Source organism: Rhincodon typus, chromosome 8 (genome assembly GCF_021869965.1).
Source record: "Rhincodon typus isolate 14 chromosome 8, sRhiTyp1.1, whole genome shotgun sequence".
Taxonomy (NCBI): domain Eukaryota; kingdom Metazoa; phylum Chordata; class Chondrichthyes; order Orectolobiformes; family Rhincodontidae; genus Rhincodon; species Rhincodon typus.
Genome location: NC_063339.1, coordinates 62,285,397 through 62,306,633, shown reverse-complemented (window position 1 = coordinate 62,306,633; position 21,237 = coordinate 62,285,397). Strand labels below are relative to the sequence as shown.

Here is a 21,237-nt window from a genome sequence, read left to right as displayed (position 1 = left end):
TTGTGCAAAGATGCAGTTGCCTTGTTACATGTGGGGTTAATGGGGAGATGCCACAGAGATTTCCAGCTGAACTTTGGAAATATCTGAAAGTATAGACATTCAGAACAACTTCAAAGCAGGGCACATGGTGCAACAGTCTGAGGAGCCACCGTTTCTCATACCATAGCACAAATGTTGGCTGTTAATACCCTGGTCAATAGGAACTGCCTTCTGCACTGGATTTCAGTCATATACAGATACAACATAGTTGGTAGACTTTTTGTATTGGGTTAGAACTGAGTTGTCTTCCACCTACCCCTACCTAGTGTTCTCTAGGATGCTTCCAACTCCTCAACTTGTCCTTTCTATCTGGCTGCATGACCATGTGCCTCTGTGGTGTGTACCCACTTTCCACATTTTGTACTTTATTTTGTATCACTTTCACTTGTCTTGCTTTCACTTGGATCCTTGAGATTACAAGAGGCAAAAACAACTGCCCATTCAAGGCTTCAGGCCCCACTTTCTAACACCCCTGCGTGTCAAACACAGACCTATGTTTGACTTCCTTGCAGGCCTCTGACATTTATTTAAACATTTTAAAGCTTTCCAAAAAAGATACCTGAGCTCTCCAAGGGGTAGATACTTGGACTTTCCAAAGCACTCTGGCAGGTTTCAGCCTTTTGCCTTAAGAGTGTAAAGCTCACAAGCCGTGTTCCAGAACACCTACAGACAAAAGTCGCTTTTCAGTGAAGGCAGTGGAACATTGAAATGTGCCATTGCACTCGGGAGATACGCATACACAAGCTCTGCCCTGATTCCTTTTCACACCTCTCCAGAAATTGGGTGGATTTCTGGATTCAAGGATCCAGTACCATTTTGGACAAGGTACAGCGCTTCCAACTGCGCAAAGGTTCAAAACAAAGAATGCCATGAAACTATACAAATTAAAGCAGGGGAGTTCTCCCTGGTTCCTGGCCAATATTTTTTTAATTGCTGTATGTGCTGTGTGCAAATTGGCAGCCACATTTCCATATTTACAAGTACACTTTGAAAGTACTTAATTGGACAGAAAGCATTTTGGATATAAAGCACATTGGGACATCCATAGGTCATGAAAAGGTGCTATAAAAATTCCATTTTTTTCTTACTTGTACCATTACTAAAACTATTTAAATTGTTAGAGTAATTTAGAACACAAGTCGGTCATAGCACTGCTATTATTCGCATGTGACAACTATCCAGAAGACAGAGCGCTGTTTCCAATCAGTAATTTATTCATAAAGATGTTCTTGATTCAAAATTTCCATCAGGTCAGTGCCAGAGTTCCTGTGGAGTGAAGGTCAATTCGCAAGAAAATCAATTATTTTTCCCTACCATTGCTATTTCACTCTACCTATTGAAGACCTCAGCCATGCCATTTGTGTTCTCAGACTGATTTTTTTTACCAAAGCTCTCCTGCTGACTTTAGAAAGCTGACTTTCTAAAGTATACTCAACAAAGATTTGCCACCGGTACCAGGCAGACAGATTGTACCTGAATGGGTCTGGGACTGAGTTCTTTGTAGGACATTTTGCTAGTTGTATTGGGAGCACTTTAAACTAACTTGGACAAACCAAGAGAGAATAATTGAGGAAGATACCAGGATTCACAAAGTACTTGATATACAGCTGGCACTAGCATAGAGAATAGAAAGTTGATAAGTGAAGCCAGAGTAAAGGAGAAAATCTAAGTCAGAATTAGTGTCTATGTATGTGAATGCACGGAGTACAGTGAACGTGATTGGGAAGTTACAGGCACAGATTGTGATGTGCAAATATGGTGTTCTGGTGATAACAGAGACCTAGCTCAAGGAAGAATAAGACTAAGTGTTAAATATTCTGTTACTAGGTGTAAAGAAAAAAGATAGAAAAGGAAGGGAAGCGGAGCAGTGGCAGTATTTGTTCAGGAGAGCATGGCTGAGCTTAAGAGAGAATGTCTCGGATAGTTCGAGGACAGGACGAAATTGGTCAGAGTTATGAAACAAAAAGGGGACAAGTAAATTACTAGTTGTAGTCTACAGACCACCAACTAATGGAAAGAGTGTACAGGAACAATTCTGCAGGGAAATTGGAGGACAAATAAAGTTTAAAATTCTCTAGTTTTCTCGCACCTCCCCAGAGTTTTAGGAAAACTGAACAATGATGGCCAGCATAAAGGGATTTCCCAAAGTCTTCCACAGGCATATAAATAATAAAAAGAGAGATATAAGGAGGAGTAGGAGTGAGTAGAGACCAGAAATCTCTAGTCGTGGATATAATAGGCATGGCTGAGGTGTGAGATGAATAATTTGCATCTGTCTTTGCTGAAGAGGGAGATGCTACCCAGGCCATGACTGGGTTACTGAAGAGGAAACCATCAGCAGAAGGACTCAAAATTTGCAAGGAAGAAGTATTGGATAGACTGCCTGTACTTAAAGGTTGACAAGGGATCAGGACTGAATGAGATGTATCCAAGGATATTGAAGGAAGTGAAAGTTTAAATTGTAGGGACATAGGCCGTCATCATTTAGTTTTCCCAAAACTCTGGGAAGGTGCTTGAAGACTGGAGAATTGTAAACATTATTGCCCTTTTCAAGAAAGGAAACATTAGAAACCAGTCAGCTCAACTTTGATAGTGGAGAAACGTCTGGAAATTATTATTTGGGGTAGAGTTAGTTTTCACATTCAAAAAGTTGAGTTGATTAAGAAGAGTTTGCCTGATTTCTAAAGGAGAAATTATGTTTTACCAACTTGCGGGAGTTTTTTTGAAGGGGTAACAAAAAGGGTCAATGAAGATGATGCTGTTGATGTGATAAACTTTAATTTTCAGAAGGTATTTGATGCAGTGCTACACAACAGACAAGTGAAGAACGTTACAGCTCATGGAATAAAAGGGACAGTAGCAACATGGATATAAAATTGGCTGAGTGACGCGAAGAAGAGAGTAATGGTCAATAGATATTGTTCAGGCTGGACATAGGTTGATTGTGGAGTTCCCCAAGGGTCAGTATTGGGATCCTTGCTTTTCCTGATATGTAATCAACAATTTAGATAAGTTGGTGTGCCAAGGGCAGTTTCACAATTTGGAAGAACTGGCAAATCAGGTTCAGTGCAGGGAAGTGTGAGGTGAAGCAGTTTATGAAGAACATTAAAAGACAGTATAAGTAGGGGAGTGTAATTCTAAAGCGCAGAGGAACCAGGCTGGATATGTGCGTTGATCATTGGCATTGGTAGGACAGAGCAGTAAGTAAAGCATACAGTATCATTGGCTTTGTTAATAGGGGCATGGAGTACAAGAGCAAGGAGGCAATGTTGAACTTGTATCGCACTCTAGTTAGGTGTCAGCTGGAATATTGTGTACAATTGTGTATATCATGTTATTAGGAACGATGAGAATGCATTGGAAAGAGTGCAGAAGTGATTTACAAGAGTGGTTCTGGGGATGAGAAATTTCAGTTATGAGGATACATTGAAGAAGTTGGGACTGTTCTCCCTGATGAAAAGACATCTAAGACGAGATCTGATAGAGGTTTGCAAAAGGAGATGGAAGAATTGTTACAACCTACAAAAGCATCAAGAACGAGAGGGCACACATTTTAAATGATTTGCTGAATAAGCAAATGCAAGGTGAGAAAATCTTTTTCACATTAGTGAAATGAGTTGTTATAGACTCATAGAGTCATACACATAGAAACAGACCCTTCAATTCAATCAGTCTATGCTGACCATAATCCCAAACTAAACTATTCCCATCTGCCTGCCCTTGGCCCATAACTCTGCAAACATTTCTCCTTCATGTGCTTATCCAAATTAAACTTTTAAACGTTGTAACTGTATCTACATCTACCACTTCCTCTGGAAGTTCATTTCACACATGAACCACTCGAGGTGTAAAGAAGTAACCCCTCATGTCTTTTTAAATCTTTCTCCTGTCACCTTAAGAATATGCCCCCTAGTCTTGAAATCCCCCACCCTCGCAAAAAGACACCTACCATCACCTTATCCATACCCCTCGTGATTTTAAAATCTCTCAACCTCCTACACGCCAGTGAAAGAAGTCCCAGCCTATCCAGCTTCCCTAAAACTCAAATGTTCCATTCCCAACAACATCCTGATAAATCTTTTCTGAATCCTGACTAGCTTGATGACATGCCTCCAATAGCAGGGCAACCAGAACCGGACACAGTACTCCAGAAGAGGCTTCACCAACATCCTGTATAACCTCAACATGACTTCCCAGCTCATATACTCAAAGATCTGAGCAATGAAGACAAGCATGCTAAACGTGTTCTTAACAACTCTATCTGTCGTGTGACACAAGCTTCAAAGAATTAAGTACTTGAACCCCTAGATCTCTCTGTTCTACAACACTGCCCAAAGCCCTACTTGTAATTGTATAAGTCCTGCTGTTATTTGTTTTACCAAAATGCAATATCTCACATTCATCCAAACTAAACTCTGTCTGCCACTCCTGAGCCTATTGACCTCTTTGTTATGGAATGCTTTGCCTGAAGTGTGGTAGAGGCAGGTTCACTTGAGCATTCAAGAGGCTTGGATGATTATTTGGATAGAAATAATGTCCAAGGGTATGGAGAAAAGGCAAGAGATTGGCAGTAAATAATGATGCCCATTTGAAAAGCCTGATCAGACATGATGCGTCGAATGGCCACCTTACGTACCGTAACACTTCTGTGATGGTGTGATATGTTGCCTGAGGCTGTAAAGAGGGCTAAACCAAACGCCAGTGACAGAACTCAAATTGATCATCAGTGATCAGGTTAGTGCTGAAAATGTGCCACTTCATAGCATTATCATTGACACCTTGTATTACTTTGCGAATGAGTGAAATTATACTGATGGGAGGGAACAGGGTGGACAATTGACAAGACTTGACTTGTCTTCCTTTTTTATGGAAATGGAATATCCAGACAATTTTCCTTGTTATCTGATAGATGTCAGTGTTTTAGACAGACAGTGCCTCAGAATGAGATGAAATCAGTAGCAAACAAATGGAATTTGTAGGAGAGATTTAAAGACAATAGTCTTCCACTTCTAAAATTATTTATTTAAACATATGTTCTTATCACAAATGGCATTTTTAAAGGTACTATACACATATGATACATGACACAATAGCATTTCCACTCATCAGTAATTTAACAGAACTATTTAATTACTGTGTTTATAGAGCAAGTAGTCAAACTAGAGGGATGGAATGAAAAAGAAGGAAGGGTGGTTGAGGAACACTGAAATTACTTACATAAACAGATCAGTAAGTAATCATTTGGTCATGAAACTCAAGTAACTTGGAGAAATTTATACAAGCTTTGCTGAAGCAGTGGATCCTTTGTGCTGCTGAGATTAAGCAGTCCATATGGACCTATAAATTCACTCCAGGTATTGCAAAAACTGTTAAATCAGTAATAACCATTATATTATGAGTGAATCTGCTTGGAATGTTTCTTCACATTAAGCTCATTTTAAAGCTAATTGTGCAACCATATCAAGGTTGAAAAGTTTTTTTTTGTTATATTTTACAAAGGTTGATAGCATACAAATGAACTATCAACATTTCTTCCTGATTGTCAGGCTTTGTGTAGTCCAATCAAATTTTGCTGTCAGAATTGACATTATAACAATCCATGTTCTCTTCTCTAAAATATTTCCCAATATGCTCTTTGTGTACATGTGCAGAGTTCCATGCTCAATTCTGATCTGAAAAGTTCTGATTTTGCGAGCAAATATACATTGATAATAGACATGCTGAGAGAGCCATATATGTGGACATGTGTTGGTGCGCTCCAGTTTTTAGCAAGACGTTGGTTAGCTCAGTTAGCTGGACAGCTGGTTTGCAGTACAGAGTGATGTCAACAGCATGGGTTAATTTCCCACACTGGTTGAGGATACATGAAGCTTCTCCCCTCATCTGAGGTTTGGTGACCCTCAGGTTAAACCACCACCAGCCTGTGACTCTCTGATGAGAGAGCAACCCTATGATCCATTGGGACAATGGCAAGTTTACCTAATGTTAACACATAAGAAAACAAAAATTATATTTTCTTGTTTTAGAATCCTGAATCATTTATCCTGGGAAATTAACAGCTGTAGTATTTTCTAATTCAGGACGTAAGGGCAGTATTATGCCCAGTCTGTTTGATATTATGATGTGGAAGATGTTTGCAAGATCTTATTGAATGAATTACTTATAACCTTGTTTCTGAGTCACAGAAATAAGTCAGGTATGTTTTCTTTTAAGTCTATATCCCCTTCTGATTCAAGTATGTTCTGTGCAGAAACTTTCCAGTGAGAAATTTCCAATGTTTTTAATGAACCTATCATACATAAAATACAAGTATCTGTATTATCTATTTTACCACATTTGTGTGACGACAAAATTAAAGTTTTCAAGGCAGTGCTGAAACCCATTTAGAGGTCAAATTCCTGTGGTTATAAAACACTGGTGTACTTTTATTGTATTGGGCAAGTATTTTTGAAGATTTGTTTTTTCCTGCACGTCATCTCTTTTATTACTTTTGGATTTATACAATGTTTGAAAGAGACACAAAGTCAAAGTTTTCAGTCTTACACTCATCAGGACTGAGGTGCAAGAAACCAAACTTTAGAAAGGGGTCCACCAATTGACACGAGAGAAATTGAGCAACAAATGAAGCTAAACATCTCACGTTACGACTTTGCAGTAAACACATGGTGGGATTGACCACTAACAGGAAGCTGTTGTCAAGCCTAAAAACAGGCTTTCCTGACCACACCAAATAGTAATGTGGTATATGAGTTTCATTCCATTTGTTATGCCAGGTATGTAGGCTGTGTGTCCCAGCAACTGACAGACCATATCAAACAACACCTCCCTTTGACTGTCTAAGGTGGCCAGTCCTTAGCTTGCAACTCTGTGAACACCACATTGAATATTAGATTCAATGCTGCAATTGGCCAACCTTTAATAATAATCCTGATTGTGAAGAGAATTACACCAGAAACCATCTTAAAACGATCAGTTATTCATTCATGGTGTTACTCATTTCCCTCTGCTAGAAGCTACATACTTGCATAAACAGAACTTTGTTCTTTGTCGACAAAAAGAAATTTATCAATCCATTGCACATTTTTCATTGAGAAAAGCATCATGGAGACTGCCAGTACCTGCAGCATACCCTATGGGCAATAGCCTGACTAGTCTGAATCTACCTGTTTGTCTGTGTTTAATCAATGCACTGAGATTGATAGTTAGCAGTTTCTGCTGCATGTCCATGCCCACCATAGTCCAATTAATCAACACCCTCTTCTTACATGGTATAATTTTGTGTTCTCTTTTTGTTTTCTTGTGTATCAGTCCTGATGCTTGCAAGTGAAAAGCTGAGATTTTATGCCTCTTTTCAGCAACTTCTCGATTCGTTTCTTTCATTCAGCAAACTATTCCTTCAGCTGATTTTTATTCTTTCCATGGTTTAGTTTTGGTGTAACCATTGTCTTTCAACTATTTAACATTAATGGAGTTCTCGCAAGTTTCTAAAATTAAGGTTCTGCATCTAATGCTAGTGCGAGTTCATATTCCACTGAATTCTCATGTCAGAGATAAGGATGTTGACTTCCAGTTTTCTTTCTACAAACAAAAATTGAACTGTGGAATGCCATTCCATTATCAGATTTAAATTTCAAAAATCCCAATTGACAAAAGATGAAGTTAAAATGAAGTTTTATTTTGCCTCAAAACATTGTCAATAGTTATTGACCAATATGCAAAGGTATCTCTAAGTTTTTGGCTCTTTTGTGAGGTAATCAGCATTTTTTGGTATGTGTTTTCTAAAAGGGTATATGTGTGGGAAGAGATGTTGAAGATATTTAAGAATGGACTTTAGATTAGTTATGCCAAAGTCTTAATAGAGACCAAAATTCACTGACTACTTAAAAGCTGGAATGAGATTTCAGATCATGAAAGAGCACCTTAGTGTTAGCTGGATTTCTGAGACAACCTGAGTCCATAATTATTCTTCCTGAAATATATGTTACAAAAGTAATTGACTTTGAAATCTTATTCAAGCCAATCATTCCATAAGTGAAATGATGATGGTTTATGAATGGCATTGATAATTCAAATGAAGAGAAATTATCCAAAATCTCATGGCATCATTGAGATTCATATAGAACAAGTAGTTTACTAGAAAATGACAGTGCAGCATGATTTTCTGACCAGTCTCCTAATGACCTCTAATTTGTGTCTGTAACTCACCAGTTCATTTATATGTGTGTATTTACATGTACCTACAGTAATCTTGATTCAGACTTTGTAACTTTCTTCTGTACTTTGATTCTACCTGCTAATTTGTTATTTCATATAGTGACTGTCACTGTCTCCCAGTACTCTGTTTGGTATTACCTTGGTATTGTGCTCTGATATTATTTCTTGGTTCCCACATGCCTATCAGATTGGTTTAAACCCTACCCAATAGCACTAACAAATCACCACAAAAGGATCTCAGTGCCCATCTATTTAGATGCAAACCTTCTAGCCTGTGCAAGCCCCATCCCACACCAAGCTAATCTCAATGCCCAAAGAATCTAAAGCCCTGTTTCCTGCACCACCTTTCCAGTAAAGCATTCATCTACTTTATATTCCCGTTCCTAAGTTTACTCGCACAATCTATGTTTGAGGTCCTCTTTGCAAATGTGTTATCCAGTTCCCTAAAGTGTACATCACGGTTTCTGCCTATCATTCATACAAATGTGGACCACAGCTCCTTACTGTTCACTGTCTTAGCTCAGAGCTCAGTAGCTACTCAGTCATATTGACCCCGACACCAGGGAAGTAACACAAGGTCCAGGGTTCATGTCTGTAGCCACAGAAATGCCTATCTATTCCCCTATCACCATTGCTCTTCCAGATTTCCCTTCACCCTGCTATAAAGCTGAGCCACCCAAGGTGGCACAGACTTGCACATGCATTGTGCTGATCACTCTCATCAGTATTCAGAACTGAGTACTGGCTGGAAAGTGGAATGCAGTCAGGGAGTTCCTGCACTAACTGCTTATTCATTTTTGATTGCCTGGTGGTCACACTTACTTCTGTCTCTGCAGAATCTTCAACTGATAGCTTTTCATTCATTCATGGAATGTGGATGTTAATGGCTGAGCTAAAATTTATTGCCCATTCATAGTTGCCTTTGAGAAGATGGTAATGAGCTGCCTTCTGGAACCACTGCAGTCAATATGCTGTAGGTATACTCACAATGTCATTAGGGAGAGAGTTCCAGGATTTTGATCCTGCGATAGTGAAGGATGCTTGTGGATGTCGTGCCAATCACTTGGACTGCTTTGCCCTGGATGGTGTCAAGCTTCTTGGCTGTTGTTGGAGCTACAGTCATCCAGGCAAGTTGAGGTATTCAATCATTCCGGCCGTTATCAGACTGTTGAATGGACTCTAGCCTTAAATAATGGAAACTGCAATGTAACCTGCAAGCCTCCAAGTCTTTTTGATCAGTACATCCTTTGCTTGCTGTGATCTGCTTGTACCGCTGGTAAACAAAGCTTTTCACTGTATTTCGGTACACATGACAATAAAATCAATCAATCAACCAATCAATGACTTCTGCCTTGTGGGACTTTGGGGAGTTTGTGCACTCTTGATGTTGGTATTGCCTCACTATTTCCCTGCTAGTTAATAACCTTGCTTATGCTAGTAAACCTTATTTCTACTAATAAACTTTTAACAATACTAATAAACCTTCCTACTATCAATAAACCTCACCAGTAACAATAAATCTTCCTAACATTGATAAATCTTCGTAATATTTGATACACTGAACTCTTGCCCTGGCTGTTCATAGCCCCAGTGGTCTCTCTCTTCAACTGAATTCTTGCCCTGCTTCTTTACTTGTTTATAGTCCCCCTGGTCTTACTCTTCGACATCAATTTATTCCCACTAGTTTCTCCAGTATGTTTTCTTTATAACTAGTGACTTTATATTCCTTGGTGGCAATGGGCCCTGGTTCTCATTATTTCTGGTCTGTCATTTTGTGCCTTTTAATTATTTAATGCCTTTGCCATTTCCTTATTCCCCATTAATATTTCTCCTGCCTCAGCCTCTGAAGGAACTACATTTACTTTCATTATTTTCTTTTTTAAATATTTGTATAACCTTTTATAATTTGTTTCTAAATTTCTGTCCAGTTTACTCTCATATTTATTTTGTCCCTCTTTATGAAACTTTTGGACATCCTTTGATGAAATGTAAATCTCTCCCAGTCCCCAGACTTACTATTCTATACAATTATGTTGTAAGCCTTGTCTTTCAATCTACTACTATCCTTCCATCTCCTTATTTGGCCATCGATTGATATCTTTTACTATTTGATCCTTATTTCTCAATGAAGTGTAGAACTTTTGTGGATTATGAATTATTTATTTAAATATTGACATGACTGATCTACTGTCAAAACCTTCCAGATTGTCTTAACTAATTTGCCATAATCCCTAAGTAATTGATTTTATTGAATACAGTATTCTATTTTAACTCATTAAATAATGCAACAGCTCCTGAAGCAATTTTGCATTTGTTAAGCATTTTGGGGCATCTCAAGTTGTAAAAGGTGCTATATCAATGCCAGTTCCTTATTTTTTCACAATGCAGTTAATTTTCTAATAATGTAACAGCAGAAAGTATTAAATTGCTTTATTTACTTAATTACCTACATTTTAAATACAGCATGTGGTGTGTAAATAAGTTAAATGCTGCAATATTTAGCCAATAATATGGCTCCAAGCTATAATACAGATTCTGGACTCTGAATTTGCTGTGAATGATTTCAGTGGAGTATATTCCCTCTAACATTCATTCAATATCTCCACTTAGAGGAAAAAAAACATGTTGCCACCTTTACCAGTCACTTTACACTATACAATGCCCTACAAAGAGCTGTCATGTTTAAAATAGAAGACAAGTTTCCAAATTGGCCTAAGGTGGATCAATTTTATCCAAACACAGTTAAAAGTATAAAATTTGCTGATTGTTTGTAGCAAAAGGAAACTAGATTTCAATGGTAAACATTGATTACTTTTCCCCACTTAAACAAGATGCAAAAATAGTCTTGGACTGCAGAGTCTGCATTACACAAATTCCAAATATAGCATTTCAACATTGTATTTGGTCATGTGGCAGTCAATTTTTTTTAAAAAAGTATTTCAGACTATCTAAAAAAATGCAAAAATGATTTTTTGAAATCAATAAAATGAGAGTGTTGACTTCTGTAGATAAAATAAAAACTGCAAAAAATATTATTGTCAAATTTGATCAAAACTCATGTCAAAATCCCTCTCCAAATGAAAAAAATAACATTTTAAAATAAAATTATTTTTAAATGTTAAAACTAATAATGACTTAGGATATCAAAGTTTTATAAAATTTAGAACAAATGTTATAGTAAGATTTGAAGCAATAGTCTTTTGGACAGTGAACTTTAAAATTGTTTTTCTGGCCACTAAGTTATCAAAGCAACTCTGTTCTCAGTTCTCTCTAGGTTTTGATTGTAAATATATTCTGATGTGAAAATACCATTGCTTCATATTATGAACGTGTTGTGGGTTACAATGTCTTTCATTTAAGCTTTATTGACTGAAAACTTAAGACTTTCCCACCAGAGGTATTCTCTTTAGTATTCAAATTCCCCCACACCCACCATTGTATATCATCATTTATGAAGCTGACTGTGCTTCACAAGTACTGCATAAGTTTTCTTTCAGAACAGCTTAAAGTAACATGAATATTATATTAGGTAGAACACATTAAAATATGTTTTCATGCATTTTTGTTTGTATCTTACAGTTCATACTTTCAGCCACTATAATGCATTAGTATGATATTTTTAATTACTTGGTTGTAACTTTCTAGACTTTTGAAAAGTAGTATTAAATCATGAAATGTGGAAAATTTAAAACATCAGAGCCATCAAGTTTGCAAATCATGGCGGACAATTAAACAATCCATGATACAATTAATTTGAACTTCAAAAGACTATACTGAACAATCATACTAAAAGATCTGAGAGTTTATTTGAAAATCACTGGATCGTTTGAAGCTTCTTAAAGGGACAGAAACCATTGATGCAGATCTGCAAGTGGGGCAGATACCTGATGCCCAACAATTTGGTTTCCCCCTAAGTTCACCCTAAATCCCTGGAAGAAGGTCATTTGGTCTAATTGACTTGGCAACCCATACCAACACAATGATAACAGAGATATCTGACCTGTTTTCTCATCAGAAACTTTCAAGACCTGCGTAGGACAAAGAAAAACAAAAGGAAAATAGATTTTTCCAATTTATGCAACTCTTATGAAACACCTTGGAACATTTTATTACATTGAAATTGCTATACTAGTATTCATATACATAGATCCTTGTCAATTAGAATCATGTGTTCAAATGTTAAATCTTACTTTTTGTGGGTACACTGTTTTTTGAGTGTGCACATAGTATGCTAAGTTTTATTTGATAATAAAGCAATAACTCTTTCATTAAAGGAACCTGATTGATAGAGTATTTTGTTTATCAATCTTACATAGATAAGAAAATAAATTGAGCGCCACGGTAACTAGGAAAAAGTTTTATTGTTTTATTTTGTGAGCTGTGGAGTAATGATACCAGAGTGGCAGTGCACTGCTCCAGCCTCAGTTTTCTGAAATCACTGGAGTATTCTTCCATGTTGAGGGTTGACACAAGGGTTTCTTTTGTAGCATTCTTGTGTCTGTTACTGACTGAGTGCTGTATGAACAATGCTTATATGAGAATCTGAAGATCTCACTGATCACCATTTGTTGTATGTGCAGTTAAATCAAATCCCTGCCTACGACATGGTAGAGGCATGCCACCTCACTAGGCTGTATGAGCTATTTCTCACGATAAAGATTCACAACACTATCCTCTAAGTGTCATAAAATACAGGGCCTGCTTGGTCTGTGATGGAAGAGAAAACCACTTCTAGAAGTGTTTCTCTAGTTAACAAGATATAGCTTATTGTATGTTAGCAACCACTTGCAGGTTATATGGACATGATAGATATTGTTTAAAAGACTTTTCAGTCCGGATGTTAGGTCTCACAATCTCTCAAAAATAACCAACAATTTACCATCAACTGAGGTAAAATCCACACACATTTGTACAAATCTCAAAAACCTGACATAAAAGTGCCCGAAAGTCAGACAACTTTGTCGACAAGTGTGTTCAAATGTAGTTCAGCAGACCATATGCTAAAAGGGTACCAGGCGTAACTTGATAATAGTAGATTTTTCTGTGTATGGCCATAGAATGGTTAAAACAAAGTCAATGCAAAGAGAAATCCAACAGAAATTCTGTTGGGGAAATCTAGGCATCACAAAATGCAGAGCAGGAGCACCAATCAATCCAGTAGCCAAGCTTTTCAAAAAATACATAGGATTACATTTTGCTATGGCAGATGTGTACCATACTAGTTTGGGAAATTTGGTTGGCATGGATGTTTCTGTACTGTACGACTCCATGACTCTAAGTGCCAGCAAAGTCATAATGATTTCATTAAGGATTCCAGAAAGGCTAGCAATGGATTTCTTTTATGTCAGAGGGAAGGTGTATTTAATTAACTATTATTCAAGATGAATTGAAGTGGAAGACTTCATTCAAACACAGCAGACTCAGTGGTCAGAGCGCTGGAAGGTATCTTTGTGGTACATGGTTTTGCACAGGCATTAGTATTGGACAATGGACCTCAATTTATGAATAAGAATTATGTGAAGCCCAGTTCGGAGGCAGGCTTCAATCAGATGACAAGTTCTCTCCTCAATCCTCAGTCAATCAGGGTGAAGAAAAGATCAGTCAATACTATGATGTCACTGATGCATAAGAATCCAGACTCAGAATGAGCTCTACTCAATTACAAAGCACCACCATTGAATAATGACTACACACCAGTGGAATTGTTAAGGGGAGAAGATTAAAAATACCAGTTTTAGAACACAACTTCAGTGCAAATATAATCTCACAAGACCAAGAGAAGGTAAAAGAACCAGAGAAAAACCTCAGCAAAAATTAACATAAGTGGTACAACTCTGGATACAGGGCAAAAACTCTGATGACATTAAAGCCAGGGTGGAAAGTCTGGTTAAGTGTCAGGAACTCAGAAGCCACAGTTATCAGATAAACAGATTAACTGAGGTCTTGTATTGTCAGAGACACGAGGAGACATTCACCAGGAACAAGAAGGTATTGATCTTACAGAGCCAAGACAAAAAACTGAGTATGATTATCACAGAATATGGGAGATCTATACCTAGCCTACATCAGATAGCATACAGAGTGGTACGCCTGTTCCAAACATTTGCAACACCATAGCCTAGTGTTGAACTCAAGTGAACCAGTTTAAGACAATCAGGCAGAGTTCCAGATCAAATGTTGACCTGCAAGATTCAGGCATTGAGAGGTGGCCCAGATGGTGATAATAGCAATAATAATGTTAATAATTACAAAGGCTGTGTAATTAAGTAAAAATAAACTTTTGGAATAGTGTAAACCAAGTAGGGAGAATCTCTTGGAGGAGGAGGGGGAGGGGACAGTTTGGGGAAATGTGGTACAATGAGATTTTATGTAAATGATGATAACGTAACTGATCACTTGACTTTGAGGTTAGGCAGAGGGAAGACACCAGTCTGGAATGAGCATATGAAGAGAGAATCTTAGATATTACACTGGCAAGTTGTTTTTAATAACCTTCAATATGCAGATGTAAATAAAGATGCATTACACAGTACTTAAGAACTTGAAGAACTTAGTGATAAGGAGCAAACAACCTCAGGGGCAATGAATGTGCAGACACTCTTCAGTCCATCTATTGCTGACTTATCTGTCCACTAGGATGAGTTACTGCGGCAACCTGTCACATCAGGCTCTTCCTCCAAGACTGTAGAGCAGTCCTCACTTTCCTCCTCCTGAGACTCTAGTCCTCTTTACAGTGTTATGTCATATAAGGTACAACAAACCACCACCATCCTGGACACCCTTGCTGATACACCCAAATGGATTCATCCAAATCTGTCCAGGCACCAGTTTCATGTCGTCAACAAACAAGTGACTTACATGATAAGCAACCTTGTGTTCACGTAACTCTATTTGTATCTGTCCTCTACATCAGTACTAGTGCTGCTGAGTGGTACCATTAGCTGCATTCTTAGAGGGTAGTCTTTGTCTTCAGGGAGACAACAACTAAATCTGCTTGGAGTCTGAAAAGCTATGGGGAATGTGACTGGTCAGAACTGAAGCAACATGACAATTTCTGGAATATCTTGCACATGTATGCAAACCTCACATCGATCACATATCAGCTGCATATGTGCTACTCTCTCTGTGGGAATCCAACAAATGCAAAAACCCTCTTATTCTGACTGGCCCCATCAGTTGAAGATTGGATGAAAGTGGCAGCCATCAAACATGGCAGAAGTCGTTTGGAACATACGCTTGTGGTAACAGATTGTGAAATCCTACAGATGTCTCCAGCAAATCTCTGGAAGTAACCAGAGGTGTTGAAATCCAGGCCTGTGTTAACCTTCACAGTCTTTGGCAATGCCTGCCCACCTGAACCACTGGGAGGGAGGAGCCAGTAGATATCAGCAACAATCTGCCATGAAAATCTAAGTTTTCTTAGGCACTGCTTTTCTTTCAAGTCAAGAAAGTGAATCTGCTACCTGCATATATCCTGAGCTGTAATTTTCATGTACTTTAAACTGGAGTCTTTGTTCATCCCCTCTGTCCTATGGAGGTTACAAAGAAGGCAAATCTTATTGTTGTATTGCTGTAGATGTTATTGGTGTTGCTGCTTCTCTTGTTCCTATTCAGAAGGCCAAGGTAGAGCTGTTTAAATTGTTCCTGTACTGCTGACATGACTAGGACATGCAATAAAGTCCAAGATAGGAAAAATTATTTCAAAGATATTCAAATCCTGGGAACACAAAGATTTTATCAAGGCGGAGGCAGCTAAGCAGTTTTATACTTTAAAGGCTTTCCAGCCAATTGGCTTCAGGGAGAATTCCCACATTGTGGAACATAAGAGATGGGAACAAGAGTGAACCAATCAGCCATTCAATCCCATTTGGTGAGATTGTGGCTGATCTTCTCCTTTAACACCATTTTTTTGCATTATCCCAGTGTAGTGATGTTTTTAATACATTGAAATCTGATCTCGGTCAACGACTAAGTCTCCACAGCCTCCGGGACAGAGAATTGTAAAGATATTGGTTGAAGAAATTCTTGTTTGTCTCAATCCTAAATGTTTTGCCCCTTGTCCTGTGACTGGATCCCCTGATACTAGATCTCCCAGCCAGGGGAAACATCCTTCCTGCATATACCCTGTTGATCTGTGCAAGAATTTTGTAACTTTGAATGAGATCGCCACTGAATCTCATAAGCTTTATTGACTGAAAACTTAGGACTTTCCCACCAGAGGTATTCTCTTTAGTATTCAAATTTCCCCACACCCACCATTGTATATCATCATTTCTGAAGTTGACTGTGCTTCGCAAGTACTGCATGAGTTTTCTTTCATAAAGGCTTAATGTAATATGAATATTATATTCGGTAGAACACATTAAAATATGTTTTCACGCATTTTGTTTGTATCTTACAGTTCATACTTTCAGCCAATATAATGCTTAGTATGATATTTTTAATTACTTGGCTGTAACTTTCTAGACTTTTGAAAAGTAGTATTAAATCATGAAATGTAGAAAATTTAAAATATCAGAGCCATTAAGTTTGCAAATCATGGCGGACAGCTAAACAATCCATGAGGATATGGGTTCAGGCTATTTAATATTTCCTCATAGGAAATCTCTCCATCTCACTCACTTAGTTCAGAAAGCGTTTTTTGTACTCTTCTAAGGTAGGCATACCTATCAGTAGGTGAGGAGACCAAAACTGCACACTGTACTCAAGGTGTGCTGTCGCCAAGGCTCTATGTAGACATTTTTACTCCTATACTCAAATTGTACTGTAGACAACATAGGAAAGGTCACCAGATCTGAAAAGTTAACTCTGATTTTTTCTTCACAGATGCTGCCAGACCTGCTGAGCTTTTCCAGCAACTTCTGTTTATGTTCCTGATTTACAGTATTCACAGTGCTTTTGTTTCTAATTTTTTTTAATCTTCTTACTTCTTGTTGTATCTGTGAGTTAATTTTCAGTAATCCATGAACAAGTCCCTTTGAAGTTCAACATATTCCCCAGGCCTCTCAACATTTAAAAAAAATACTCTGAATTTATGTTATTCCTACCAAAGTAGATAACCTTACATATCATCACATTGTATTTCATCTGCCACATTTTTAGTCATTACTTAACCCCTCAAAACTCCTTGAAGTATCCTTCCACCCTCATTAATTCATATTTCCAGCTAGTTTGGTGTCAATATGATGAGTTTCACAGCTGGGAAACTCTCAAATTGGCTACTGGAGCCAGATTACTGTGTTAAGATAGATGTAATTGCCACTTTTAAATTAGAAACTCAACATTTCCATATTCCCCTTTGCTACTAGTGCATTTGATAAAATAAGTCAGCAAGATCAAGTTGCAAGATCTGTCATGCTGGCATTTTTGGGAGGATTTAACCCCACAAAGTCTGAACTCAAAGCTGCCCACTAAAGCTCGCCAATTAATATTCTGTCTGATGTTTCCGCAGCTGGGAAAAAGTTGGCAAAACAATAAAGAAATTTTATACAGCATGAGACTTTTAAAAGGAAGGAGTAGACAATTAGTGTCATTCATTTTATGGAAATAAGTTCAAAAATTTTGGGGAAAGATGATGGATACATTTCCTGTGTCTTCCAAAAGTTAGGACCATAACAGAATTTTTACCAGTCACTGTGATTCCTGTATTGTGATCAGTGACTGGTGAGATTCTTGTAATAAACTCATCTAATTCTGCAATTTCTTTTCCTGGAGTATGAAATGAAACATTGCATTGTCATGGCTGATGATAACACTTAATAATATTATTGCTGTCCTTTTCTGCATTTATTGAAATATTTACATAAAGTTGAATTGTTGGAAGGTTTATGTTTTTGGGGGATTGATACTCATGCTAGTTTTGGGCCCAAGTGAAACCCAAGCAAGACTGTTGCAATAGATTAAAGTATATCACTTTAATATTTTGAATACTTAAAAGTAAAACTTCAATGTATAAATGCTTCAAGGAATTATTTATTAGTTCTAACTTTCATTTGTATTTATACATTTATAATGAAATTAAAATATTATCATCTGAAGGATTACACTTAGATTTTGAAATCTCTGTCAAGCTTTGTCTGAGGTACCTGAAAAATTACAGGTTTTAGACCCAACATCATGACATTCACATTTACATGAGACTGACTTTTACTTACGTATTTGTGACACTTGTTGTACTTATTGTAGCACCATCTACACTAGAGAGTAACATTTGAAATATGTATATGAGTGCTTAATTATGATTTCATGAAGAAAAATCCCACCAAGGCAGATCTTATCATTCCTGAAAATTTTATGGTGGTAAACTGTTTAAAATGTTAGGTTTTAAAATATACCTTTTGTTGATTCAAACACTATGGTACACTGTCCATAAATTTCTAAACTTGCAAGCAGTTATTCTATCGGCCCTTCTTATGTACCCTTCATTTTCACTGCTTCCTTGCCTTTTTTTCTTATTTGTGGACTTTTGATTCATTTACACTTAATGATTTGCATATTAACAGAAGTTTCAATGTGTGACACACCATGATGATACTTTTAGGGGTAAATACAACCTGTCTGTGCTAAAATGTGAGATTTTTCATCAATTAAGTAGTTTGATGTCACTGAAAAAAATCAGCATCAGAAACCAATTGTTTTACCCCTTTATAATTTCACATGCAATGTTATACTCTTGACCTGTGGTTACATCTGACAGAAAGAAGTTTTAGGAGAATCAAATACAGATATTTTGGTTGAAAAGTTTCAAGCATCTGTTTCCTTTATTGAAGGTTTAAATTATCAGTCTATTCATCATTAATATCATATGCACTTTTCAACGTTGAAAGTGATAGGTGATAAAGTGGTGTCCTTTCATGTAATTTTATTTAAGCTATTAAAACAACATGGTTACAATTGTTATTCAAAGAATTTTAAGTTGATTACACAAGTGACTAATTAATGATCTAATTAATGCACCCTGATGCTTATATAGACATTTTTACTATAGGGAACCCTTTGAAACACTTTTTACTGCAAATTAAAAGTTCTTTTTCATAATTTTTTTTTGCATTTTTACTGCTATATAAACCAATGCTGATGGTCTCCATTAAAATGATGTAGATCTATGTGTAAATGTTTAATGTGTTATTCTCTTGAGGGACAGTAAAATGATCATTATTCAGTTGCAGACTAATGTGAGCTCGAGGGACCAAGACTCATCAGAGCTAGTGAAAATTAAGCTGCTAAAAGTTTATCCTACCTTGAAGTAACTTTGCTGATTGAAGAAAGATGCATGTTCTGCAGAATTTTATAGTTGCTCTGGTACAATGCTAAATATTTGCTTTAGAATTTAAATAGATATGAAAGACAGAGCCGACAAAGTCCAATATAAAATTAAAAATAACCTTCAAAGTGCAGTTGTGTCAAAAAGCATCATATATTAATGGAACCAATGTGTACCTTCAGTGAATATTTATCATGTTGAAAAGTGAAGGAGAAAACTGTTTGAAGATGGAACTTGTGTCAGGAAACAGGAATGATGAACCAAAAAGGAGAAAAATAAGAGACAAATTTGCATAACTTAAATAAGTGACAAAGTTGCTATTCTGACCATATTAATTAAATGGTCTTTCTGTGGAGTATGTGAATTACATTTAAAGTATAGTTGTCAATGAAATTCCAACGAGAAAACAATTCGACGTATTATTTCTTGACATTATATTGAATTTGTGTCTGACATTTATGTAGATATTGAGATCAGTAACACAATATTGTATTTCACTGCATTTCAACTGAATGGCACCTTAGTTGTCAAAAACAGCATGAGTTTAAACAGATACCAACTATTTGAAGTGCATGAATGAAAGGGAAAGTGTGCAGTTCAGATTTTATGTGTCTGTACTTGTTTATGTTATGTGCCTGGAGTCCCTCACTTTTGGAGACTAATGTGGTCTTGATTTCTTGCTATACTGAGGTTTTTTTTTTGTAGTGTAGAGGAGTGGTGATATGTATTTAAATCAGGGTTTTGATAGCTGTTAGTTCAAAACCAGGTTTGTGGGCATGGTTATATGGCCATTCCAGATATCTCCTTCTGGAAAGACTGTAGGTGTATGAAGGTTACATTATACTTGACAACTGTTGCTGCCATGAATGTTGAAGCTCAGGGAAGTCACAGTAATTACAGAGTATTGGCTACTGACTTTGGAACAAGCCCTCAGGGAAACTACAGCCACTAGCAGGTTTACGTGTTGACAGTTTTTTTCCCTCTTTTTCTCTTAGCTTTGAAGATACAATAAGGTTCTTTGGAGTGAAGCCAAAACCTGGGGGGAAAGATATTACTCCAAACTACATATTCATGCTGTGGTTTGAATTCTGTACTGATTTTAAAAATACTTGGAAACGTGAGAGCAAAAAGATCTCCAAAGAAAGGTAAGAAAACGATTAAGTTATTCATAAAAAGTCTATTCATTTCAAGATTAATTTATTTTAATTTTTACATATATATTGAACCACTGTGTTACACTCTATTTACTTTATTTGTTTTTTTTGTTAACTTGGCTTAAAGAAGTTTGATCCCCTTGGGCATATTGAAAAAGTTGCCAAAGTCTGTTATACCCACAAGGAAGATAAACACACATAATCTGATAAATTAGACTTTCCCAACTCCTTTCAATTACCTGCCAATAAAGTGGAATGAGAGCTGTGCTAATTTGTAACAGATTGCTTCACTAGTGCATTTTTATGTTGAACCAGCCTAAATGAGCTGATATTACTGTCGCAGACAGTACCGACAAATAAAAGCAAATGCTTTTCTAGTTATTAAACTTCACTTGCATCAAAGAGAAACCCCCCAGACCTAGGCCACACTTAGCACAATGTCAAAGCCCCACACTGAATTTACGGCAGCACATCTGACCCCAGGTACCCTGCTGGGGACATCAAACTGCGTGACACTGCTTCTCGCAACAGTTTCCTGATTTTATTGGTTTGAGAAAGAATAACCTT

At 37.1% G+C, this 21,237-nt stretch overlaps 1 protein-coding gene across 2 annotated transcripts in view; it reads left to right on the top strand.

Annotated features, from left to right (window-relative positions):
* LOC109911862 (formin-like) overlaps window positions 1-21,237 on the top strand; it is a 368,530-nt gene that overhangs the window by 305,036 nt on the left and 42,257 nt on the right. For both annotated transcript variants that reach the window (XM_048600301.1, XM_048600300.1), the window contains one exon: window positions 20,512-20,661. In XM_048600301.1, the coding sequence (XP_048456258.1) occupies window positions 20,512-20,661 (150 nt within the window). The remainder of the gene's footprint in view (window positions 1-20,511; window positions 20,662-21,237) is intronic.